The sequence below is a fragment of the Microcaecilia unicolor genome, chromosome 7 (genome assembly GCF_901765095.1).
Source record: "Microcaecilia unicolor chromosome 7, aMicUni1.1, whole genome shotgun sequence".
Taxonomy (NCBI): Eukaryota; Metazoa; Chordata; class Amphibia; order Gymnophiona; family Siphonopidae; genus Microcaecilia; species Microcaecilia unicolor.
Window position 1 is genome coordinate 53,057,459 of NC_044037.1, and position 26,138 is coordinate 53,083,596.

The following is a 26,138-nucleotide window of genomic DNA, read 5'->3' on the forward strand; positions in this document are numbered from 1 at the left end:
GCCTGTAATATTACTGCTCTGGCCTATGGCCACCATTTTGCAAGCAGCAGCCACCAGAATATAAATGAGGGAATTGTTCTCGGCCCCACTACTCACAGAAATCCTGGTTAAGTGGCCAGAAGTATCAGATAAAAAAGGATCAGGGGACAGTCCATACTACTACTACTAATCATTCCAAATATCCTTTAATGGCCACATATCAATTAGCATATATCTCTGTAGAACACATACTCAATTTGACCAATTCAAAGATCAACTGGAAACATTTATTATAACACCTATTTTTATAAAAAAGATTCATGTTAAAGAAATTCAAATCTGTAGTACATTATCAATTCTTTATTACCACCTGCTATGCAGCAGATTTTTTAAGTCAGCAGTTGTAATAAAAATGGCTTAACAATTTTCAGGTTCAGAAGGACTTAAGATACTTAAATCATCAAAGTAGTTGAAATTTTGAGATGTTCATACAAAGAGGGGGTGGGGATAGTTTAAGTTATCAACAGACCATAAACTTGATCTTGTTAAGCTTCAAAAGGTCCTGTAAATTAATTAACAGATCTTTAACAGTGTGGAATTACATGTCTGGGGTCAAAACTGCTTAGTTTCACACCGAATGCTGTTATGTCATGAAAAGCTACTAGACTACCTAAAAAGGTCATAAGGCAGTTTCAGAAGTTAACATACTGCTTAGTAACCAATACTGTATAATGACACTTCAGAACAAAAAAGCACAAGGCATTTATAGCATATAGATATCAGAACAAGAATACAAGTTCAGATACAGTACTGAAAACAAAAAAGGAAGGTAAGGAAGATTCTAAATATACATTCAATACAGTAACTGCACAAAAATGAGAACATATTAGAAGTGAAACAGGGGTTAAGTTGCTATTGCAAGTGTCATTGTTAAAATTCAGGTTATTCTGGAACACAGAATGCTTCTCTAGCTGATGAATAAGCAAGCCACAACCCCCCAAAAAGCAAACTGTTTTAAAAATGTTAACCTCATCAAGCTATTGACAAGTTCATGGATTAATTGCTCTAATTTCAAGAACTGATTAGCTTACAATTACCAGATAATTAAAAATTAGCTACATGTATGACCTACAAAAAGTTGAAACTGGTATTTTCAACCAAAGCAAATACACAACACACAGGTGGCTTTTGATTATCACTGCAGATCATAATTTAGAAGTGTGCAGGTAACTTCTTTAAGAATGTGCAACACTGGCACTTTCAGCGCTTTTCACTGTTCACAGATCTTTGTTTCAACTGCAAACTCATTCTCAAAATGCCGAATTACGTGGCATTCTTCAGCTGATCTCTTCTGAAGACCTATATAAAATATGGAAAAATACCATGCTTTAAAGTATGCATACAAAATTCAACAGATCCTGAGCAAATCACTAACGCAGCCAATGATTTTACATTGAGAAATTTGTACAAGACTTTCTGCAATGGCGTTCCTTGGTCGGCTGCCACCTAGGGCGGATCGCTGCTGTGCACCCCAACCCCCTGGGTGCAGCACGACCACCCGCCCCAGTGCATTCTTCCTACCTGCTAGGAACAGCCGTCTGGCTGTTGGCTCCGCTGGTTCCCTGCTCCTTCTGCCCCGGAACAGGAACAGTAGAGGGAGAAGGGAACCAGCAGAGCAGACAGCTGCTTCCTGCACCCCTCCTGCCACATGCACCTGGGGCGGACCCTGCTCTTTCTGCCCCGGAACAGGAACAGCAGAGGACGCAGGGAACCAGCAGAGCCGACAGCTGCTTCCTGCACCCCTCCTGCCACAGGCACCCGGGGCGGACCCTGCTCCTTCTGCCCCGGAACAGGAACAGTAGAGGGAGAAGGGAACCAGCAGCCGACAGCTGCTTCCTGCATCCCTCCTGCCACAGGCACCTGGGGCGGACAGCACCCACCACTCCACCCTTGGTATGCCACTGACTTTCTGGCACTGCTAACAAAACTTGCAAAGTTAAGTAAAAACTTAAGCAGATTATCTCCCAAGCCAGAATCTTGCTGGTGATGGTCTGGAAGGGATATAAATATGTAAATGGAATCTTGACAAAAAAAACTTGTGCCAAGTACTAGTCAAAAGGTGACAGCATTGTATCATAGCAGACATCCTGCCATATGAATGTGAGTTTCAACAGATGAAGAGTGCCCATAAGGACTTCTTAGTTTTCCCGCAACTACTCTGACATTCTTGGGGGGGGGGGGGGGGGGGGGGGAGAGAGAAAGAGATCTGAAAAATATATTAAAGCTGTAATATCAAATCCCTTCAGAACAGCAGTTTGCAGATGTTATAATCTCAGTTCAGTTTTCTACCAGCAAATGCTTTAAAATAAATAAAATAAAAAAATATAGTGTCACATGCACACAAATCTTTCACTATCATGAAACACACACACACAAAACCTCCTAGAGTGCTATTGTGTTGACCAATCAGCATAGAAATTATCCTACATATCATGCTGGATCAAAACAAAGGTCCAACAAGCACAGCATCTTGTCCAATAGTGGCCAATCTAGGTCATTAGTATCCATCAGGACTCCCAACAGTACATTCATTCCTTACTCCTCATTCCCAGCACATGCAGTGGTTTTCCCCAAACCCACCTGGCTAACAGCCATTTACAGATTTTTGACCAAAACTGAAGCCCTTTTAAACCTAGCAGTGTCCTGACAACATCCTCCGATAACAAATTCTACAGTTGATTGTGCATGGAGTTTACAACTACTAATTATCCATAAATCATATCTGTATCAATCATATTCTATTGATAAGACACCTAAAACTTGTACTCCTTGGAAATAACATAAGTACATAAGTGATGTCACACTGGGAAAGACCAAGGGTCCATCGAGCCCAGCATCCTGTCCACGACAGCGGCCAATCCAGGCCAAGGGCACCTGGCAAGCTTCCCAAACGTACAAACATTCTATACGTTATTCCTGGAATTGTGGATTTTTCCCCAAGTCCATTTAGTAGTGGTTTATGGATTTGTCCATTAGGAAACCGTCTAACCCCTTTTTAAACTCTGCTAACCTAACCGCCTTCACCACTTCCTCCGGCAACAAATTCCAGAGTTTAAATTAAGCGTTGGGTGAAGAAATATTTTCTCCGATTTGTTTTAAATTTACTACACTGTAGTTTCATCGCATGCCCCCTAGTCCTAGTATTTTTGGAAAGCGTGAACAGACGCTCCACATCCACCTGTTCCACTCCACTCATTATTTTATATACCTCTATCATGTCTCCCCCTCAGCCATCTCTTCTCCAAGCTGAAAAGTCCTAGCCTCCTTAGTCTTTCTTCATAGGGAAGTCGTCCCATCCCTGCTATCATTTTAGTCGCCCTTCGTTGCACTTTTTCCAAATTCTACTATATCTTTCTTGAGATGCAGCGACCAGAATTGAGCACAATACTCAAGGTGCGGTCGCACCATGGAGCGATACAATGGCATAACATCATCCTCACACCTGTTTTCCATACCTTTCCTGATAATACCCAACATTCTATTTGCTTTCCTAGCCGCAGCAGCACACTGAGCAGAAGGTTTCAGTGTATTATCGACAACGACACCCAGATCCCTTTCTTGGCCCATAACTCCTAACGTGGAACCTTGCATAACATAGCTATAATTCGGGTTTTTTCCCACATGCATCACCTTGCACTTGCTCACATTAAACGTCATCTGCCATTTAGCCGCCCAGTCTCCCAGTCTCGTAAGGTCCTCTTGTAATTTTTCACAATCCTGTCGTGAGTTAACGACTTTGAATAACTTTGTGTCACCAGCAAATTTAATTACCTCGCTAGTTACTCCGATCTCTAAATCATTTATAAATATATTAAAAAGCAGCGGTCCTAGCAGACCCCTGAGGAACCCCACTAATTACCGTATTTTTCGGACTATAAGATGCACTTTTTTCCCCCCAAATTTGGGAGGAAAATGGGGGGTGCGTCTTATAGTCCGAAGGTAGCGATTTCCCTCCCTCCCGCCCTCCCCCCGAGTTCGGGATCGCCATCCCCCCGGCCCTGTCACCACTTCTCCCTACTCACGTCACGCGATCTTCCCTGGTGGTCTAGTGACGTCGGGGCAGGAAAGAGCCCCCTCTTTCCTGCCCAGCTGCGCTGCTTCTCCGTCCTCCTGTATGCAGCCTGACGGTCTCGGCGAGATTCAAAATGGCCGCCGAGACGTCAATTCTCGGCGGCCATTTTGAATCTCGCCGAGACCGTCAGGCAGCATACAGGAGGACGGAGAGCAGCACGCTGGGCAGGAAAGAGGGGGCTCTTTCCTGCCCCGACGTCACTAGACCACCAGGGAAGATCGCATGACGTGAGTAGGGAAAAATGGTGACAGGGCCGGGGGGAGGGCGATCCCGAACAAGACGCACCGGAGCACCTAGGTTTTAGAGGAGGGAAAAAGGAAAATTTTTTTTTCCTATTTCCCTCCTCTAAAACCTAGGTGCGTCTTATGGTCCGGTGCGTCTTATAGTCCGAAAAATACGGTACCCTTCTCCATTGTGCATACTGCCCATTTAAGCCCACTCTGTTTCCTATCCTTCAACCAGTTTTTAATCCACAATAGGACATTTCCTCCTATCCCATGACCCTCCAATTTCCTCTGTAGCCTTTCATGAGGTACCTTGTCAAACGCCTTTTGAAAATCCAGATACACAATATCAACCGGCTCCCCTTTGTCCACGTTTGTTTACTCCTTCAAAGAATTGAAGTAAATTGGTCAGTCCATTTCAGTGATCCCCAAATCATGGCTCATAGGTAACTTCTGGACCCTTGATCAGTTTTTCCCCAGTCAGTTGGCCAACTATCCCAACAATGCTCACATGCGCAGTCTAGTATTCCTCTAGCAACAAACATGTCACGGATCACACCGACTTAAAATGAAATTTGTTCTTATCTGATAATTTCCTTTCCTTGAGTTCTGCTAGACCAGTCCAGATTAGCAGGTTGTGCTCCCCAACCAGCAGGAAGATCCAGAGAAGAATGAACTTCAGTGACACCACCCCCAAAGTATTGGTTCAGTTCTGTAGTGCTCCAGTATGCTTTTGCCCAAGTGGATCTATCTACTTCTGTTACTACCCAACCAACAAGACAAACTGACACCTAAAAAATTGCCTCTTAGACAAGGATAACTTTTTTTTTTAAACTAAAACACGTCACATCAGAAGAGCTCTTAGCTAAATTCAGAAGTAGCTATAATTCAATTTCAACTCTTTGGGTGGGACCTGGATGGGGACTCAAGGTGCAATTTGTTCTTGATAAATTTCCTTTCCTCATCTTCCTGCTAGGCCAATCCAGACTAGTGGGATATTATCAAAGCTTTCTATCCTGGTGGGAAGACTGATCTCTCAATAATCATATACCATGCAGTGCTGTTTTACCTCTGCTTGTACATCAGTCTGTTGTCCTTCATAAGAGAATGTAAAAAGGAGTAGTATGCTGCCACACTGCAAACTCCACCAGTGAAACTGCCTGAGCTTCTGCCCAGAACATCACCTTGATATAATGCCCATATTGTGCCCTTCAACACCTTTTGAACGTCTCTGCAACAAAATATGTCAAGCCTTATTGCTCTTAATCCAACATGCTATGCAGGACTCTGAAGCCTCCTGCCCCTTCAGAGGACTACTGTATAAATAAAAAGGATTACTGACTTCCAAAAAGTTTGTCACCTCCAAATAATGATCAACTTCCTGTGCACATAAAAGATCTTGTGACCTTTATCCCTCTTGAGGGGGAGGGGGGGAGGTAGGGGGAAGGGGCGGGTTCACATGATATACTCGGCATCTGTACAAGTTACTGCCATCTGCTCTACTCTCCCAACCCCGCAAAAGAGTGCATTTTCCAATTTACTGAGTCTAGTGGCCTCTCCTGCATGGTTATCGGTACGCCTGGTGGTAGTGCTAAAATAAGTAGCCATTAAAGATATTACAAGTACATGTCATATTCTTAATGAATTGTCTGAGCTGCATGCAGCCGGATATGAAAGTGGACTGTACTCCCACACAGTCCTCATTCAGTATGCTGAGAACAGATCTCCCACCAAGATGATCAGGAGGTTGAGGTGGCTGGCAGGCAAAGTCTGTGCCCTCAAGCAACAACATAAATCTCTGGCAGCACAAGTGGAGAACCAAGAACAGAAAAAGACTCAATATTAGTTTCATTGGCCTTGGAGTATGTAAAACAAGGGGAAAAAAACCCAACGCTTTGGGAGCTAGGCTTAGAAAAGGAGGGACCGCGATGCTTCCCTCGATGCCGCCAACCTCAGTACTGATATCGAAGGACCAGACCCCAAAAAGCTTTTCTCGTTGGGCTTCGAGATGCTTGGGTCCATTTCTTCATACGAAGACACAGACTACAAGTGGCTGGGCTATGGTTGGGCCCAAGGCACTGGATACACCAGGCATGGATATCGGTACCTGAGATGGTCCAGTTGCATCGAGTACAACGTTTGAAGCTGCTGGATGTCTGATGACATGGAAGGAAAAACGGCTTTGGCAAAAATCAAAAGACGCGATTGTGCCTGTTAGAAGGAAAAAGGGCACAAAAAATAAGGGAATAACCCGGCTGCGTCAAAAAACAAAGGAAACTTTAAAAAGTGAAGAAATCTAAAAGACACTATGGATTTTTTTTTTTTAAACTGCACAAAAAGTAAAATAAAGAACAAATAGTGAAAAATTCACAAAGACTCTTTCCTGGGCCTGAGAGGAACGGAGATAAAAACCTACCGCACCTCAACGCGGAAAAAGAAAACAGAGGGAACGCGTTCACGCGATGGGTGGGAAATCAGTCCGCGCTGCACACGCGCCAGAAGACTCTGGCAAAACTTTTTTTATATTTTGCTTGCAAAATGCCGATTCCTGGGCCAACGCGGACGTCGATCCACATATGAGAACAAGCAGCCTGCTTGTCCTCGGAGAAATATATTTATATTTATTTAGTTCAAAACACTACTGCTTGATTTCCCAAGCCTTAGAAATTCACGATGATGATGTTTTTACCTTTAAAATTATCTACCCATTGCCAGCAGTGTGAAGCTGTCCCCTGCAGAGCTCCTTCTGTATCAGAACTGACAAACACTTTTGATAGAACACATTTATTCCATCGCATCTCAGAATACATTTTTCTTTTGTGATCAACTGTATTAAAGAGAACTGGATTGAGTCTGGAGTTTTTCTGGTAGTGGAATACTAGGTTTAAATAAGCTGAATATATGGTGAAAGGAGACTCACTATAGAGCTCACTGCACAGAACATGAAAAAAAGAGTTCATGTCAAGTGAAATTCTGCAGAAGTGCTGTGAAAGATAAGGAAACCTACTACATTATGCAGCTTTGTGTCATCCTTAATGCCATTTATCACAGGGGGGAAAAATTGTATATAGAATCCCAAAACCCAATGCCTATTTAAAGAATAAGGGAATACTGTACCAATCATCTGGTCTCTGCGCTGTACTCTGAAGGTCTCCTTCCCTGCACAAAGTTGGTAAATAAGGATGCCCAACTCAGACACATTTTCAGTCTCTGTTACCACCATCTCCTCATGGACCAAAGTTGAAGGAGGAACATGGGGACTGGTCTAGACAAAAAAAAAAAAAAAAAAGCAAAGCATATGAGAGGAGAGAAAAAAATGTATTTTAATAACCTACCTACATTTTCAAATAGCCACATGTACATGGAAAGGGATCACAATTGCCTGTGTATAATCAGTCTTGCATTTACTGACGGCTACTTAAAATCGCCAAGAATTAGCTATAAATTTTGTAACTTCATACTCCAATACTATCTCCCAATAACCTAATTTCTTTGAGCTAAAACGTCAATGCCACATCATGTACCTGAAGTTCCATTTTCTTTATGGCACTCTAAGCCCAAACCATTAGAACATTTTTGGCAGCATCTATGGTACTGTATGTATTAAGATTATTCTATGGCAGTAGTTCTCAACCTTTCATGCTGTGGCACATTTGGCATCAAATACCCATCTGTTTCTCACCAACCTACAGCTATTGCTTATGGTTTATTGTACTTGATATACTGCCCATTATCCGCTCTGCTGTGTGTTCAATATACAATATTTCAAGAAAGTGTCCTATCAATATAATGGTGTTCCTTTCAGAGGAAAACACAGGAGACACTGAACATGCCAAAAAGTACCACCATTTCTCACTGATACAGAAAAACAAGTCACCAGTCACACAGCATATGTAGAGTAATTTATCCCAGCCTTTCTCCGAAAGCTTCCAACAACAACAGAGTCCTAAGAGCTGGTTTGAAATTTTGAAAGAGAAAGTTCACAGACATACAAGTGACTCAAGCTCATGGTCACTCTGCATTAAGAGATTGTTTAGTAGCAGCCTAATCAGATTTAATAAAAGCTGCACCATTCAAGAGATTGCTTACTACTGCTTGAACAAGAAGTACTGTGATTGCAGACTGGTCAAAAGCAGTAGTGCTAAGTGAAGGTTATGAAAGTAGAGACCAGGTAGCTGCTTTACAGTGAAGCAAATTTAAAAATAAAACCCACCATAAAATAGTAACAGTGGGATATGATGGGGTAGCATTCAACTGGTTAAAGAAGCTAAAGGCTGTTCATAACAGATACAGGCTACTTATTAGCTCTGTTCCATTTTGCCACTGGAGCCCAAGTTAGCTGGTGTCAGAATATAAACTGCTGTGTAAATCTGATTCTGTTCTTTTCAGAAAGATAGTAAGAGCAAGTTTGTTTACAATCTAGCATGAGTAAAGACTTGCCGGTACATCTGTGTGGTTTAGGATAAAATGTCAAGTGTAAATAGAATTCTCTTCAGTAAGATAAAAAAAAAGTCACAAGCACTGATTGCAAGAATTTAGGATGAGTGTGGTGTTCTACCATAAAACTCTGTATAAAGGTTCATAGGTTAGGTGTATGGTACATCGATTCTAGCTGAAATAGTTGCTAGAAAGAACCTTGTAGGCAAGATTTTCAGAACGACATTTGTGAGATGGCACAGCAACATTAAAGGTCTCATAGCACAGGGGCTTCTGTATTAATTTGATAAGATGACCTTTTCTGGATTTTAAAATAATGGATAACAAGAAGCCAAAGCCTCATCTAGCAACACGATATAACCCAGAGAAGTTTGCAGTCTTATTGAGTCAATTATTGTGGTATTTATTAGGTCAACTGAAAAGCATCTTTTTTTTTTTTTTTTGTCACACACTATATTGCGAATCTCACCCATTTCAAGACATACAAACGTTTTGTTGAAGGTTTCTGTGCTGCTGCCAGTATGTACTGAAGATCTAAGCACTGCTCCAGTTCCATTCTGTTAAAAGCCAAGGATTTGAGAATGGGATGAACTGGGATGCAGAAGGTAGCTCCTGTTCTGCATTAATGCTGGGATTATTAGAAGCCTGCACCAAGGGTAAACAGAGCTTTTTCAGCAAAGGAACCCAGTTCTGACAAGGCTAGCATGATGCAAAGGGTTATCATGGTGCTTTGCTTGAAACTTGTGCAGTAGTCATTTTGCTATTAGAGAGATAACAGATTGCCTTTCTAGGCCCAAGTCTAGTTTAGGGCATCCCTCAAAACATCTGGAGATATGTGCATCAAATAAACAGCAGCTCTGTATTTTCACCGCTGCAAGCAAAGAGGTTTATTTGAGATGTGACCCACCTCAAAAACTTATATCCGAGGAACTCTGTTGAGCTTGTTTGCTACATGATGCTGAATGCCCAGTTAAGTGGCATAGACCATCATGATGGGAAATCAACACATGGTATCCCTGCTACTTACAAATATAGGCAATGGAAACCAATACCATTCCCTCATCGCCCCTTTTTACTTACCCAGCCATGTTAAACAACAAATACTGATTTATATAGGCAAAGAATAAAAATATTGCTCTCAATAGAGAAAGGTAATGGGATTTTATATACGCATTATAAAAGGTACCTGGGGCAATGGGAGCATTAAGCAATTTGCCCAAAGTCACAAGGAGCTATCCACTGCACTAACCATTACTGCTCCTCCAAGCAGCACCCTTCAACTTTTCAGCAAAATCCTTAAGTGAGCCCAAGGTGAGTTCCCCAACTGATTTTTGGAGTATAACAGATGGTCTAAATAGGACACCTTTCAGACAATTTCTTTCAGATATCTACCAGTTCAGCAATGCCTAAAGAGAGAGGAAACCTGAATTATGGAACTGAGATAGTATGCCAATTCGACTGAACTTGAGTTCCATTGTGGTTTTTGAGTCTAGTAAAGGGAATCACATACACAAACAGCCATGGGCCTACCTAGCAAGTAGGCAGACTCTAGTCTGGACAAGATCCATGGGAAATGATTACAGCATATTAGCATCAGCATTCTGTCTTGTGGAAGAAGTTTTGGCCCGATCCGTGTCCAGGAAATGTTAGGAATAACAACTTTGCGGATTGAAGAGTCAAGTTTGTTTATAATTTATTTCCTTCAAAGTCCAGGGTTAATATCAAAGAAAATAGCTGCTGGCAAGCTTTATTAAAATGGGCTATTTAAAACCTGGAAACAGATTCAACTTGTTGAGGTGAGCTACTGCAAATAAGGTACGTTCTATAACAAGGATAATAGAATGTATATAAGCGAGATCAAACATACAATGTAAAATATTCAATATTCAAACAGTACAAGATAACTGTCTTGCTTATGTTGGATTTATTCTTGCTGTACACCCCCTTGAGTGAATTTCTGGTAAATAAATCCTAATATAAACACACAGTTCTCTTTTTGGTGAGGTACTGGGAAGATTAAAATGTGTTCATTTTTAACTTTTCTTGTGAAGAAAAAAAAAAAAAGTCCAAGATCAGAGGTCCAATATAGGATGCAGTAGTATCTGAGATAAAATCCTTGATATATGGAATAGGGATGGAATTCTTGGTGTGCCATGTGGAATGGGTGTGTGACATTGGAGATGAGTACTCAAGAATCTATTCTTTGCTCCTCAAAGAAAAAATTGCATCTGACCCAACAGGTAGGGCAGGTTGCATATGTGTCAAAAGGAACAGAAGTGTCCCAACAGCAGTCAAAAACAGACTGTGTAGGCTGCACAGTAGCCATCTCCTCTAACTAGGCCATTAACAGGGCTAATGCAATGGTCTGAAAAGGATGAAATAACTTCTTCCTACAGTAGCAAAGTCTTCAAAACCAAGAGGCTTAGGTTTGTCCATCAAACATATAAATGGCAAGTGACCGACTCACTTGCAAATTGTGCAGTAGAGTCGGAACGCTGAGAGTGTAGAAGTCCAAGCCCCGCCTCCACCAGCAGTACAGCCCAATAGGGAGAAGGGCTTGGAAATCGGAGGAGAAGGGAGCAGGGAGGGAAGGAGGGGGGAGGAACTGAGGGAAACAGACGCTGGGGAGAGAGCAGGGTTGGTGGACGGACCGGGGGGGGGGGGGGGGGGGGGGGGGCATAGGAAAACAAAAAACTAGCCCGTTGTTACCGGCTTAACGGCTAGTTTCTTCAGATTTGATAGTCTGCCTGACTAAGCAACAAAAAGTTGTGTATACAAAGTGATGGGGAGAGGGGAAGAGAACTACAATAATCATGTGGATAGCAAAAGCAAAGAGTTCATTGCAGTCAGAAGTGCCTGCAGGTTCATACACAATACCCTGGAAAAGGCTAAGTGAAAAGAAAGGACTTGAGGCTGTTCTGAAACCTGGAATAAGAGATCAGACCAGAGGGCGATAGGAAATGAATTCCAAAGGGTTGAAGCCAGGACAAAAAAGGCAAAGCACTCCTCCATGTTGAGGCAAGGTGTGCTGCGGAGTCAGAAGGGAGTGATAATCATGTTCAAGGGACAACCAAAGCAGCCTGGCTAATGAATGAAGGGAGATCAGCAAAACTCTGCCACCAGTAGACAGCACTGGATATCATTATGGTGTATTACAAAAAGCATGTCACCTGTGCAATGTGCACTGGCTACATTAGTATGGACATGCAGATTAGGTTCACAGCCATGCCAAGTACCTGGCAGCAATGACAAATGCCAAAAACAGACATCAAAATACATTGTGGTGTAGCCAAGTGGTTAGAGAAGCATGTTGTGAACTAGGGAGACTTGAGCTCAAATGTCACATGGTCTTTATGACTTGAGTAAAGCATTTAACCCTATTGCCTCAGGTACAAAGATTATAACCTTCTGGAGACAGGAAAATACCTTCTATACCTGAATGTATTTCACCTTGAGCTTCCAATGAAGAGGTGCAACAGCCAAATAAAACTGATTGTAGACTAGCTCAGATCGGGATCAAGTAGGTAGATCTAGTGAACACGTGTACAGCTGGTGAGGTACAAGTCTAGCACACAATTTTGAACACCTCTCTCAAAATGATCATACAAGGAGCCATCTGGGGTGGGTTGGGGGTCTTTCCCAGGTGTTACGTTTCACTTTCATGGCTGACAATCACTCTCAAACCTGGAGTTGAATCATGTACTTTCTGGTTACTTACGTCAGAAGGAGGCGGGGCCTAGGCCAGGGAAGAAGAGACGTCATGGAGACTCTACAACCAACACAATAGATATTCCTGCCCATGCAGCGCTTCTGAAAGAGGTGAGAGGCGCTGCTCGGGTCGTTAATAGGGAGGGGGGTCTCGGTGGAGGGGGGGAGCGGCGTAGTCGACCTCAGGGGGGGCAGCGGGGGCGGGGCACGGGGCGAAAGAATGACGGGAGGCGGAGTTAGCTCTGCAGAACACAGGAACAGGAAGGGAGGGGGACCGGGGCAGCCAGCTAGCATTTTGCTTTTTCGGGGGGGGGGGGGGGGGCAAGGCCATCCATACAGGACGCTCCTGATGAGCGACCTTGCCCCCTCCCGATCCTTTGTTTTTGGATTTTGCTGACCGGGTAGCCACGTGTATGTGTTGTGGCTTTTTTTGTTTGTTTGTTTTTACGTTTGCAGCATGCGCAGAGCAGCCAGCAAAACGCTTGGCTGCTCTGCGCATGATTTAGGGGCCGATTACCGATGTGTATTGTGATTCTTTGATACATTGTACGTTTGAATACCGATCTGAGCATGTGTGACTTTTTTTTTTGGTGCATTCTTCGTTTTTTAAAAATCGTTAGGGACTATAACGATTTTGATTTTTTTACGTTTGCTTGATGCATCTACCCCACAGAAACATGATGGCAAAGACTATACAGGCTATCCAGATCACCAAGCCACACAAGCAATTAAGCTCTGTAATTTCTTCCTCACCTTCAAAGATTCTTTGATTGTCCCATGTTTTCTTACAGTTAGATGCTCTCAACACAAGCTTCACTGATCAACTGATCCATGCATCCACCATCCTCTTGTAAGGAATATTTCCTTACATTATTCCTGATCGTGCTCCCCTTCCTCTTATCCTTCAACTCCTTGCTCCAGAGTTTCCTTTCCACAGAGAAGTATTTTTAGATCTTCACTCCCATTCCCCGTATGCTTTATAAGGCGTACTACTGACCATTTTAGTAGCCAACCTCTGGACCCAACTCCATCCAGTTTGCATTCTTTTGAAGATATGGTCTTCAGAATTGCACACAGTACTCCAATGAGGTTTCAAAGACTTACACAGAGGCAAAATCACCTTATTTCCTGCTGGCCATCTCTTTATGCACCCAAGCATCTTTCTGGATTTTGTCATACCCTTAATATTTAGTGCTACAAGTAGCTTGTTGAGCAGACTGGACGAACCATGCAGTTCTTTATCTGCTATTTTACCAGACACACAGAGCACTGCTGTTGTTCAAGTACAATTGCGTCTCTGCTCTAAAGAGCTTACAATGAAAGTGGGTACATGAGGCAATGAGAAATCAAGTTGACTTGCTCAAGGTCACAGTGGCAGAGGTGAGAACTGAACTCTGCTTAAAACCAAGCTTCTTAATCATTCTCATTTATGTGCTTAGCTGGGTTGTGCATTTGTTTTGAATGGATTTTTTGAGGAGAGGAAATCTAGACTGCCTGTACATTTGTCCTTTAGATTGTAAGCTACTTGAGCAGGGACTGTCCTTCTATGTTAAATTGTACAGCACTGCGTAACTCTAGTAGCGCTTTAGAAATGTCAAGTAGTAGTAGTAGAATGGTAAAATGCAATGAGCATTTTCATTAGCTTCTCTAAACAAGACCAAATGGACATTGGTTTCTGGAAATCCATTTCTTTTTTATGCCATTATAGAATATGGATGTTGAAAAACTGCACTTGTTTTCCTTTAGCCAGTGTGAGGCTCAGTAGAATTCAAACATTTGACCACTGACCGTGGAGGCTAGGAACTTGCAGCTGACACCACAGCAGTTGTAGAGTCTAGGAAGCAGACAGTGAATAGTTATCCTCTGGACAGCAGAAAAATACACCTCTGGGAGAACAAGCACACTGGACCGGTATGGGGTGTGTTCCTCATTAAGGGATGTGCTTCTATGCTCTTATTTACGTTGCAACATTCACAGAGAATGAAGCAGTCTTGAATTTGGACATCCTCCTTTAATGCTTGAACTCAGCCAGGTTATACCCAGAATCCAAAATGTTATGTGTAGCACAGTTCTGAATTTTTCCACTCTTGGTATGACCTGAAGCAGTGCTTAGTCAAAGAATTGTTTAAGAAGACTGTGGCCCTCTTAGGACTTTTTTTTTTTGTTACATTTGTACCCCGCACTTTCCCACTCATAGCAGGTTCAATGCGGCTTACATATTATATACAGGTACTTATTTGTACCTGGGGCAATGGAGGTTAAGTGACTTGCCCAGAGTCATAAGGAGCTGCCTGTGCCTGCAGTGGGAACTGAACCCAGTTCCCCAGGACTAAAGTCCATCACACTAACCACTAGGCCACTCCTCCACTTTGACAGGTAGATAAACTTTTTTTTTTTTTAAACCACGTACCTACTCAACTTTATTGAAGTCTTTGATACATATCAACTCTTAGCACACACAACACTTTTGCAAAGCACCGTAAGTTTTTTTAAAACATAAAATCAAGTCTGATAGAAAACCACCACACATACATCACAAAACAAAAAGTTAAAAATTCATTAATGCTTCAATTATAAAACACTGAAAGAAATGAATAGCAAATTGGTTCATAAATACATACAGTAGAATACATACCCCAAGTTTAACAAAGAGGACAATAAGACTTCTTGGTCGCATGACAACTGATGTATTCAGGGGTGTTACATAGCATTTATTCAAATGCAAGTTCAGGTAAGCAGTTAGAAGCTATTCAAAGGAGTAAACAGAATGATAAATGTTTAGAAGGCTCATTAAATCCACAGGTCAGCTGAAAACATGAAGATGTCAACATGCTGCAAGTAATTAGGAAATTGACCTATTACTGTATTAAGTGAATATACATATACTCAAGTTAGACAAAAATTCCCATATCACTTCCAACTACTATTCTAATGGAGGAAGAACAGTAATTTTGTTTACCATAAAAGTCTTCAAATAGAAGGTGGATGTCTTATACCCACCCTATCAAAGTCATGCATGATAGCTGCTGGGTCACTATCAGAGGACTTCTGAACAGAGACATCAATGAGTGCAAAGTTCTCTTCTTCCCGAATATCTGCTTCTTCCACAATGGGCAGGAAGTAGGGTTCTGGAACACGATCCTGACTTTCAGAATAACATAACTGCCCATGGTAAACCTTATGCTAAAAATAAAAAAAAAAGAAAAAAACACCAACATCTTACTGCTCTGGTTGTGTCTCACAAAATTTGCAATGCATCACCCAAAAGTAGACAGATGGTTAAACTGAGCCAATGGTACTTTTCCTATTAATGTGGATTTTTTGTATCCAGATTACCCTCAAACTGAAAGTGTTGTGTGAACTATACAAAATTTGGTGCAACTGATGCAAAAGGACATGTCAACAATGAAACCAAAGTAGCTATCAACACAATTATATGGGTATTTGTGGAATATATGGACTAAACCCTCATTTTCATTAATCTCCACCTTACCCCAACATGCCTTAATCTTGTGTCTGAAAGGATACTGTATAGGAAATCTAAACAAGAATCATATTAGATAAGGCAATCACATAAGCCTCTGTCCCTTTGAGAAAAATGGAACACACATACATGCAATAAGAAAAATCTTTGAAAATCTGAGTAAAGACTCTTGAAAATGGTCATACATGGGTTTCTCAGCCTCTGCAAGTACTACTGAACACCTGGAAATCCAAAGCACCCCCAGTAAAAGACAACCAGTACTACAGAAAAATATCATGCCTAATTTACAATACAAAAAGGACGGAGACTTGGGGGCCCCAATACATCACCACCTAACCCTTTTCTCTCGGGCAGCCCTCTATCCCCTTCACTTGCTCATCCCAGCTGCACCCTCTCATACTCCCACTACATTGACCACCCCTTCTCTTTTCTTGCTCCATCTGCTGCTCTCATCCCAGAGCCCTCTCACATTCCACTTATCAGTCACCCATCTACCCCACTCTGCCTCCCCCCAAATTCTTCCTCCCTGCTTATCTTCCACATTTTGCCCTCTACGCCACTGTTCCCATTTTAGCCTGCATACCCTTCTTACAGGTGAAAGCCACCTTATCGCATCACTTTTCACCATATTCCTCTCAGAATAAGCCCCTCCTCCCCGAGGACATCAATTCTTCTTCCTACCTCTTTCAGTACCTCTTTTTTTCAGGGGGGGGGGGGAGGGAGGGAGGGAAGAAGGACTACATGTTCAGCAGGAGCAATCACCCTTTGCAAGAAAGGGTCGCCAAAATCAAACCAAAAGAGGAATGAGCACAAGGTATAAAGGGTGCAAAAGCAGCTTTCCTGTAAGTTGCATGTCCCTCTTTCATGCAGGTGGATAACTTCAAGGTTCTGCAGCAGCAACCACACAGCAAAGAAAGACACCCCAGCTTTACATGTATATAATCAGAAGCATGCATATCAGGGAGTGAGAAACCCCAAATTAAACTGACCATAACACACACACTTACCTTGGGCATGAAGTATTTATAGAGGCAGGCCCCACCTACTATAACACCAGCAAGAATGAATGCAAGACCCAAAAGAGTAAGCAGACACCTTCCAGTTGAATTTTCAGTTCCACGGGTTGCTATTTCAGGATCCTTCAAACACAAAGAAACATACACAAAAAATGTAATTTGTAATAGGTGCATCAAAATCAGAGCCTCATTTCTTTTATCCCTCAGGCAAAAATGGAGTGGGGCAGGAAAGACAGGTCTGTTAAGGAACCCATAGAATCAACAAAACACAACCTTAAGAATGTAAGGAACATAAGAATAGCCACACTGGGTCAGACCAATCCACCTAGCCCAGTATCCTGCTTCCAACAGTGGCCAATCCAGGTCACAAGTACTTGGCAGAAACCCAATAGCAACATTCCATGCTACCAATTCCAGGGCAAGCAGTGGCTTCCCCCATTTCCATCTCAATAACAGACTATTTTGACTTTCCTCCAGGAACTTGTCCAAACCTTTTTAAAACCCAGATATGATAACTGCTGTTAACATATCCTCTGGCAACGAGTTCCAGAGCTTTATTATCTGAGTGAAAATATGTCCTATTTGTTTTAAAAGTATTTCCATGTAATTTCATTGTGTGCACCCTGGTCTTTGTACTTTTTGAAAGAGTGGGAAAAAATAGATTTCTACTCATTCTACACCACTTATGATTTTATAGACCTCAATCATATCCTCCCTTCAGCCGTCTCTTTTCCAAGCCAAGGAGCCCTACCTCTTTAGCCTTTCCTCATATAGGAGGCGTTCAATCCCCTTTATCATTTTGGTGAACCTTTTCTAATTCCACTATATCTTTTCTGAGATACAGCGACCAGAAATGAACACAATACTCAAGGTGAGGTCACATCATGGAACAATACAGTGGCATTATAATATTCTTGGTCTTATTTTGAATCCCTTTCCTAATAATTCCTAGAATCTTTTGGCCGCTGCTGCACACTGGGCAGAAGATTTCAGTGTATAGTCTACAATGACTAGATCTTTTTCTTGAGTGTAGATTCCTAAGGTGGACCCAACTAACTATGATTCGGATTATTCTTCCCAATGTGCATCACTTTGCATTTGTCCAAATCATCTGCCATTTGGCTGCCCAGTCTTCCTGCAAGTTTTTTTTTTTTTTTTGTTACATTGTTACCCCGCGCTTTCCCACTCGTGGCAGGCTTAATGCGGCTATGGAGGGTTAAGTGACTTGCCCAGAGTCACAAGGAGCTAGCTGCCTGTGCCTGAAGTGGGAATCGAACTCAGTTCCTCAGTTCCCCAGGACCAAAGTCCACCACCCTAACCACTAGGCTACTCCTCCACTTTCACAATTTGCATCTGTTTTGACAGCTTTGAAGTTGTGTGTCATCTGCAAATTTAATCACCTCATTCATCGTTCCATTTTCCAGATAATTTATAAATATGTTAAACAGCACCGGTTCCAGTACAAATCCCTGTGGCAGTCCACTACTCACCTTCCTCCATTGAAAAAAGTGGCCATTTAACCCTAACCTCTGTTTTCTGTCCAATAACCAATTCCTAATCCACAGAAGGATATTAAGTCATGGGATAGGAGACAATTTTCTCAGGAGTTTCATGAGGAGCTTTGTCAAAAGCTTTCTGAAAATATCTACATACACTACATCAAAAAAGCATTACATTGGCCACCCACCACAATCTTCAGGTACTACAAACAATTTTAAACGAGTGGTTACAAATCACCAACAGATCAGCAATTTAATCTAGTTTTCAGTAATCTGGAGTGTATGCCATCTGATCCGGTTATTTATCGCTCTTATAATTTGGCTCAGTACATCCTCCAAATTCACAGAGATTTCTTTCAGTTCTTCCGCATCATCACCCTTGACTTCATATCTATATATATAATTCTCACCTCCAACATTCTATGAAGCCTCCACAAGAGCTGCATGGTGGTGAAACCCAAATTTGCCCATGCCTGTTTGCTCCGCCCCCACGTCAAACGCGATGACGTCGAGGGCGGAGCAATCACACTCAACCAATCGTATCGCCGCTCATAGCCCTACCTCCCTCTCGGGACCGATCTCTGTCTTTTCCTTGGCAGTTCTGTGTGCGTCCACAAAACCTTACAAACCAGGCAACAAGCACTGCAACACCGCCTCTCTCCAGAAGCAAGCCCGGCTCTCACTCTCTTTGTCAAACGTTCATTCCCTCCCGTAAACACAGCAATTCCCAAAGCCAACAACTGGCCCACAGCTGAGGCTTCAAAACTGAAGGAAGGGAAGCGACAGAAACAGAAACGACAGAAACGCTGGCCTGTGAAACAAAAACAATGCCCTCTAGGCCTCTGCTTCTGTGCTTGCGTATTGGACAAAAAAAAAAAAAAAAAAAAAAAAACTCTTCTCCTACAACAATTTGTGCTCTCTCTGGGGAAACAGGTACAATTACCGTGTTTCCCCGAAAATAAGACTGTCATATTAATTTTTGCCCCCCAAAATGCGCTAGGTCTTATTTTCAGGGGCTGTCTTATTTTTCAGGGAAACATCGGGATTGGATCGGGGTTGGCCTGCCCGCCCTCTGTCGCTCCCGGAACTAACCTTAAATGCCTCCTTTCACCTTCGCAGCAGCAGGGCAGGCCACTCCTTCCTTCCGTGTCCCGCCCTCGCCTGATGTAACGTCCGCGAGGGCGGGGCACGGAAGGAAGGAGAGGTCTGCTCTGCTGCTGCTTGCTGCAAAGGTGAAAGGAGGCGTTTAAGGTTAGTTCCGGGAGCGACGGAGGGTGGGTGGAGGGGGGCCCGGCGACCTCGGGTGGGGGGGGGGGGCGGCCTTGTCCGGCTTTCGGCGGCCCTGCTTTCAAACAAAAATTTGCTAGGTCTTACTTTCGGGGGAGGCCTTACATCTACCAATTCAGGAAAACCTCTACTAGGTCTTATTTTCGGGGGATGTCTTACTTTCGGGGAAACAGGGTAGCAACACTTTTCAAGCACATCTTTTTCCCCATGGAGATGCAAAGCTTTCTTTTTCTTTGTTTTTTTTTTTTTTTACCTATTATGCATACGGGGGGGGGGGGGGGGAAGGTGGGGGCTGACACCTGACAGCAGGGGCACCAGAAGGGGGGAGGGGTCCTGCGAACACACAGAGGGAGGCGGGGAGGTTTCTCTCACATACACACAGTGTCTCTCTCACTCTCACACACTCTGTCTCTCACTGTGTCACATTCACACACTCACACTCGCACCCACTCTCTCTAACACACATACACTCGCACATTCACTCTCTCTCACACACACACCGAGGAAAACCTTGCTAGCGCCCGTTTCATTTCTCTCAGAAACGGGCCTTTTTTCTAGTGCTCCATAAAGACCAAAGCAAAGAATTCAATCTCTCTGCTATGGCCTTGTCCTCTTGAGTGCCTCTCTTGCTCCTTCATGATCTAATGCCCACGGATTCCCTCACAGGCTTTCTGCTTCTGATGTACCTGAAAAAAGGTGTTACTATGAGTATCTCCATGGCAAGTTTTTCTTGCAAGTGGAGGAGTAGCCTAGTGGTTAGTGCAGCGGACTTGATCCTGGGGAACTGAGTTCGATTCCCAATGCAGCTCCTTGTGACTGTGGGCAAGTCACTTAACTCTCCATTGCCCCAGGTACAAAATAAGCACCTGTATATATGTAAACCGCTTTGAATGTAGTTGCAAAATACCATGGAAAGGCGGTATATCAAGTCCCATTTCCCTTCCCTTATTCTCTTTTAGCCTTCTTTATCAATACTTTGCATCTACCTTGATACTACTTATGTTGCTTCTTATTTTCTTCATTCGGATCCATTTCCATTCTTTGAAGCATGCTTTTGGCTCTAATAGTCTCTTCACCGTTTAACTATGCTGGCTGTCGTTTGTTCTCTTTCAACCTTTGTTAATACGGGGAATACGTCCACACCCGATTTAATATCCTAACCTTTGCGGTCGACCCTTTCAGCTTTAACTATTTTCCTCATTTTGTCATAGTCACTCTTTTGAAAATTAAAATGTCGCTACAGTGGATTTCTTTAGTGACTTCACTCCAGATATCATCATTGTTTCCCAGCAGATTTATTTATTTATTTTATTGCTTTTGTATCCCACATTTTCCCACCTATTTGCGGGCTCAGTGTGGCTTACAATACATTGTAACGATGGAAGTACAATAAATTATTACTTGATTATGGTTATCCAATGCTTACCTCCTAACTTTCTCTGCCCAGACACTACAGTAAAAATGTTCAGCTTTAAGTCGAGAAGCTCCCTCACAGCAGGGATCACAAGTCTGATCATAGATGTCATTTAACTTTGGCTACTGGTCCCATCCCCCTCAAGGGCCAAAGATGCAGTCTTAGAACTGAGCACCAGGTCAACAATCACCATACAAGACATCAGGCAGCTATGGTAATTAACACTATATGCTTATAAAATTAAAAAAATATATATCTTCATTTAAACATATGCACTTCTATACAGGGCCAGTGTAAAGGTACTGGGTGTCCTAGGCAAAAACTTCAGCTTTCTACCTCCTCTTGTCTAATGGTTGGGTCAGCAATGCTTATAGGTTACCACATTAATGCAAGTTTCTCCTGAAAATCTAGTTCCTGAATTTTCAAAGTCAGGATGATATGCTAAGATGGGACACAGTTCAACTGGCTGAGAACTCAATTGGTAATGAATTGATTACAGAACCAATCTTCTACTTTGCAACAAAATAATTTTCTTTCCATTAGTTCTTCACACTATTCCAGGATGAGTGGGTAGCTATGTCCATCGACCAGCAGGTGGAGATAGAAAATACAGAACTGAGCACCACTACATAGCTCCCTGCTAGCAGCCCAGCTCCTCAGTATCAGTCCTCAAGCAAGGAAGAACGCCCAATCAGGAGCATGTCAGCAACCAACACATCCAGCCCTAAGAAGCATTCGAAGACAAGGCCCCTGGAAAACAGGATACAAGACAGTACATAGAGCCACCAATGAGGGTGTCGAACCACAGGAGGGCTCCTGGAATAGTGTGAAGAACTAATGGAAAGAAAATCATCAGTTAAGTCCTAATTTCTCCTTCCATTACGTTCATTCCCACTACTCCAGGACGAGTGGGATGTTCAAAAGCTATCCTTACGAGGGTGGGAAGCCGAACCTGCCACACGCAGAACTGACACCCCCAAATGCAGCCGCTGCCTGCGTGGCCCCTGCTATACCATCATGCTTACTCAAGGCAAGCAGAGAAGCCCACGCCTTTGCCCTACAAAAATCCATCAGGGAAGACAACGAAGCCTCTGCCCAAGACGTAGAACAAGCCCAGTACAGTGTGCCTTCCAACCCAAGGAGGAGAACAGCCTCCCAGAATACAGGCCGAGACCACAGCCACCTTCACCCACCGGGCAAAGGAAGTCTTGGATGCCAAGAGACCCAACTGCTGTTTAAACAAACTGCCCAAAAAGTCTATAGGAAAGGCGGAAGACATCGAGAATCTCGAAAAAACGCAAGAGAGCCCTGCAAGAGGCATATAGCCAACTACATAAAAACCAACAAGCACTCGGGCCAGAAGGACAAAACTGCCCGAAACAATACCCCCTCCTCAAGCGCCCCAATAGCATTGAGTTCTATGCGAGAACTGTCAGGAACACCTAGCAACAGAGCACAAACGGAGAGTGCTACAGCACCCGAAAGACCAGCATAAAATCCCATTCGGAAAAGGCACTCGAAGGGAAAATTAAGCGAACCACACTTCTCTGAAAACAAATCACAACCGGACGAGCTGCTAAAGAAGCGGTCTGACAATGACCCTGAAAGCAAGCCAGGATCCCAGCGCTAGCCCTCGATACTCCCTCCTGCAAAAATGCCAGGAAATGGCCCAAGGAGGAAGCAAATAACTGTCCGGTGCCAAGGAAGAAGAGCCTGCAGCAGAGGAGCCACGAATGAATCCACTAATTCTTCTTCCTCAGCCGAGCCCTCTCAAGGGCCAGGCCAAAAGACCAAAAATCCTCCATGACCACCAGGCCCTGACAGAAGAAACCTTGAAACTGAGGTAATCGAAGTAGCTCCCTAACTACGAGCTTCACGAGATCTGCATAGCACTGGAGCCATGACCAGGCTGGAGAACAGGAGCACTGTATCCCGAGGGACTGCCACTCTCCCCCACTCCCGGCCTAACTTCGACACGGGGTAAGGCTTAGGGGAGTCCCTCGCTCAAACACAAACGCAGCAGGGTGTCTAGTCCCCGAGAGTCCTCTTCCCTGCGATGGCAGAAGAACCAAGGAAGCATGACATAGGAATAGGCCAAGAGAACTAAGCCCCATCAACAAATCACCAGCTGTAACGGCTTGACCAACAGCTCCCACTCGCTGGAAGTCGGAGCATGCCTAAGAAGGTCGGTCCCGAACCCCTCAAACAGCTGAAAGGCACAACAGGTGTCTCTGCCCCGGCCAAAAACCACGAGTCAGCCGACTGCTAGGAGTCCCTCCCTTAGCTAGTAGGCCCGTGCCATAGCAATGTCCGAAAAGACCCACACCAAAGAATTCCCAACAACGGGGCAAAAGCCTCCAGAGCTTAGAGCACCACTCACAGCTCCAGAGGAAAGGGGTCAATGTGCCTCTACTGGAGACCAAGAATCTTGTGCCAGGCGACCTCAGCAAAGGGCCCCCAGCCCAAGAAACTGTCCTCCGTAGACCCTACTTCCCAAGGCAGGAGTGGGGACGGCCTCCCTAGGGTCAACAACTGGGGACGCCGCAAGCACCTCAGCTCTGTCTGACTGCCAGGGGCAAGGAAGCCGGAAGCTGTAACCCTCTGAAACCAGAGACCAGTGGCTTAATAGAGCCCTATGAATTGGCTGCATCAGAGTGTAAGGTACCACTTCCAGGGCCGCTGCCACAGAACCGAGGACCTGCACGAAATTCCAGACTGGAAGCTGGGAACGAAGCAGGAGCCAAGAATCCGATGCGGTAACTTAAAGTGCTGCCCTCTGTGAGAAACACTCAAGCTCACAGGGAAACCAAAAGAACACCAAAAGAACACCTAAACCAGAAAGGAAAACAAAACAGGAGGTAAACCATTGTTGAAGGGGGCCTCCACACAGGCTTGACAAGAGGAGGCCTGGATTAGCCTGTTGTCCAAGTGCAAGAGGAAACGAAACCTCCATCTCCGCAGAAAGACTGCTATGAACATGACCTAGGAAAAAAGGTCCCCGGGCCCGAGTGGAGGCCAAATGGCCGGGATCAGAACTGAAAAAGAACTGCAGAAGCAGCCCGCAGAGGAGAAGGTAATTACGCCTCCCTGGTCTCAAGAGCAGAGAGAACTCTCGCTCCGAACGGACGGGAGCACAGACCTCAGGGTCACCATCCGAAAACAGACACCAGTGGACCCCTTGAGATCCAGATTGGATTGCACTGCTCCCATCTTCCTAGAAACTCCAAAACAGGAGGGATGGGAACAATGGCCCGAAGGGCCAGAAGCACCTCAACTGAACTTCTGCCCTGAGCTGCCAGACATAGCCGGCTGTGTAGGGGCTTCACTTCTGCCGAAAAACAAAATGGCCGCCATTCCCACCGCCTTCTGAGGCGAAGCACTGAGGCCCTGCATCAGGGACCGGAGTCAAATGAAAAGCGCTGGTATGACCGAGCGCGCCCTGTATGTGCGAGCACTGTCAGCTCCTCCACTCGGAAACCGGACTGCACACTGTGCCGCAGTCCAAGAACACCGCCCACTGCTCCTAGCAGCCCAATGACAGGCAGCAGGTTGCACTAAGCAGAGGCTGCCATGGCTGGTGACTGCCAAAACATGTGGCGCATTGCGCTACCCACCCGCTTTATTTTATTTTATAGAATTAGGAGAATAGGCAGTTTGTGTCTTAGGAGGAATCATAGTCTGTCTGTATCGGCCAAAGACCTCAAGGAGCAGTAGTGAGATTTGCACCAGGCTCCCCTGGTTCTCACTCCATTGATTCAATCACTAAAACTGCTCCTTCACTTCCTCCATGGTTTTTTTTTTTTTGTAGCAACACCACACAGTGCTCCCATCGATGTCCCAAGGCCTGAAGCACAGCAAAAAGGACCCACCACCCTGAGTTCACGCTACCCGGGGACACAGCCACCCTCATACCACAGCAGGGCATGGCAGCAGCACCAGCCTGCCAGATTCACTGGGTTGCCTACGACTCATCTTCTGAGCAGACTGGTTGCTGAGCAGGCTCTCACACAGAGGAAAAACAGGGAAAAGGCGCAGAACATCCCAGAGGAAGGCATGACAGGGACCCAGCACCACCAGGTATGTCTGCTCAACTGGGAACCAGTTGACCAACTGGACCAGGAGCAAGGCCTCATAACCAGAGACAGAGGAAGTCTGTCCATCCACCTGCTGGAGATAGAAAATACTGAGGAGCTGGGAGCTCAGCTGCTAGCAGGGAGCTATGTAGTGGTGCTCAGTTCTGTATTTTCTATCTCCACCTGCTGGTCGATGGACATAACTACCCACTCGGCCTGGAATAGTAGGAATGAACGTAATGGGAATGGCCTTACCTAAAAGACGTATTGTAGCAGGAAAACACAGTCTCTGTTTCTCCGACACTAGAACTGAACTGCTGAACTGTGTTGTCAAAATGTCAAAAGTATATTCTGTACGACAAAAGCAATGCTTCTAAACATCACTAAATACAACATTTTATAATTATCCTCAACATCGCCATCTCAGTTTTTGTTCTATTCTCAGATACATACTCCAACAGATTTTATTCTTTGGTTTTACTCCATGATTGCACGACTGATAGAAGGTTTAAGTTCTCTGACAACTGAAACTTCCTAAAGTTCACTCTCACTTCATAAGATGTGCCATATGAACCAGACTTAAAAGTTCATTAAGCCAGGTTTCCTGCCTTGGACCACAGCCTGATTTACCCAGCAGGATCTCAAGCAGTAGATCCACATCACTGGCCAGGTGGTCCCCTTAGAACCAGGTTGAAAACCACTGATCTAGAGCATCTGAGACAGCATTCCAGCTATCCACCACAATGTCAGGTCCTGGAAATCAGATTACTCAACATCTACCTCCTTGTTCTGTGCTCCACTATATTCTGCCACCGATCTATAATCTTCCTACATGTAGACCACTGACTACAATGTAATCAGACCAGGGCAAAATAAAGAGTTAAT

At 44.1% G+C, this 26,138-nt stretch overlaps 1 protein-coding gene across 1 annotated transcript in view; it reads right to left on the minus strand.

The window, feature by feature from the left end:
• Positions 1–244: 244 nt before the first annotated feature.
• ITM2A (integral membrane protein 2A) overlaps positions 245–26,138 on the minus strand; it is a 32,508-nt gene continuing 6,614 nt past the window's right edge. The window contains exons 2-6 of the mRNA XM_030209429.1: positions 16,972–17,103; positions 15,481–15,663; positions 15,116–15,226; positions 7,453–7,600; positions 245–1,338 (exon numbers count right to left, since the gene is read on the minus strand). Coding sequence (XP_030065289.1) covers positions 1,250–1,338; positions 7,453–7,600; positions 15,116–15,226; positions 15,481–15,663; positions 16,972–17,103 — 663 coding nt within the window. The 3' untranslated portion in view covers positions 245–1,249. The remainder of the gene's footprint in view (positions 1,339–7,452; positions 7,601–15,115; positions 15,227–15,480; positions 15,664–16,971; positions 17,104–26,138) is intronic.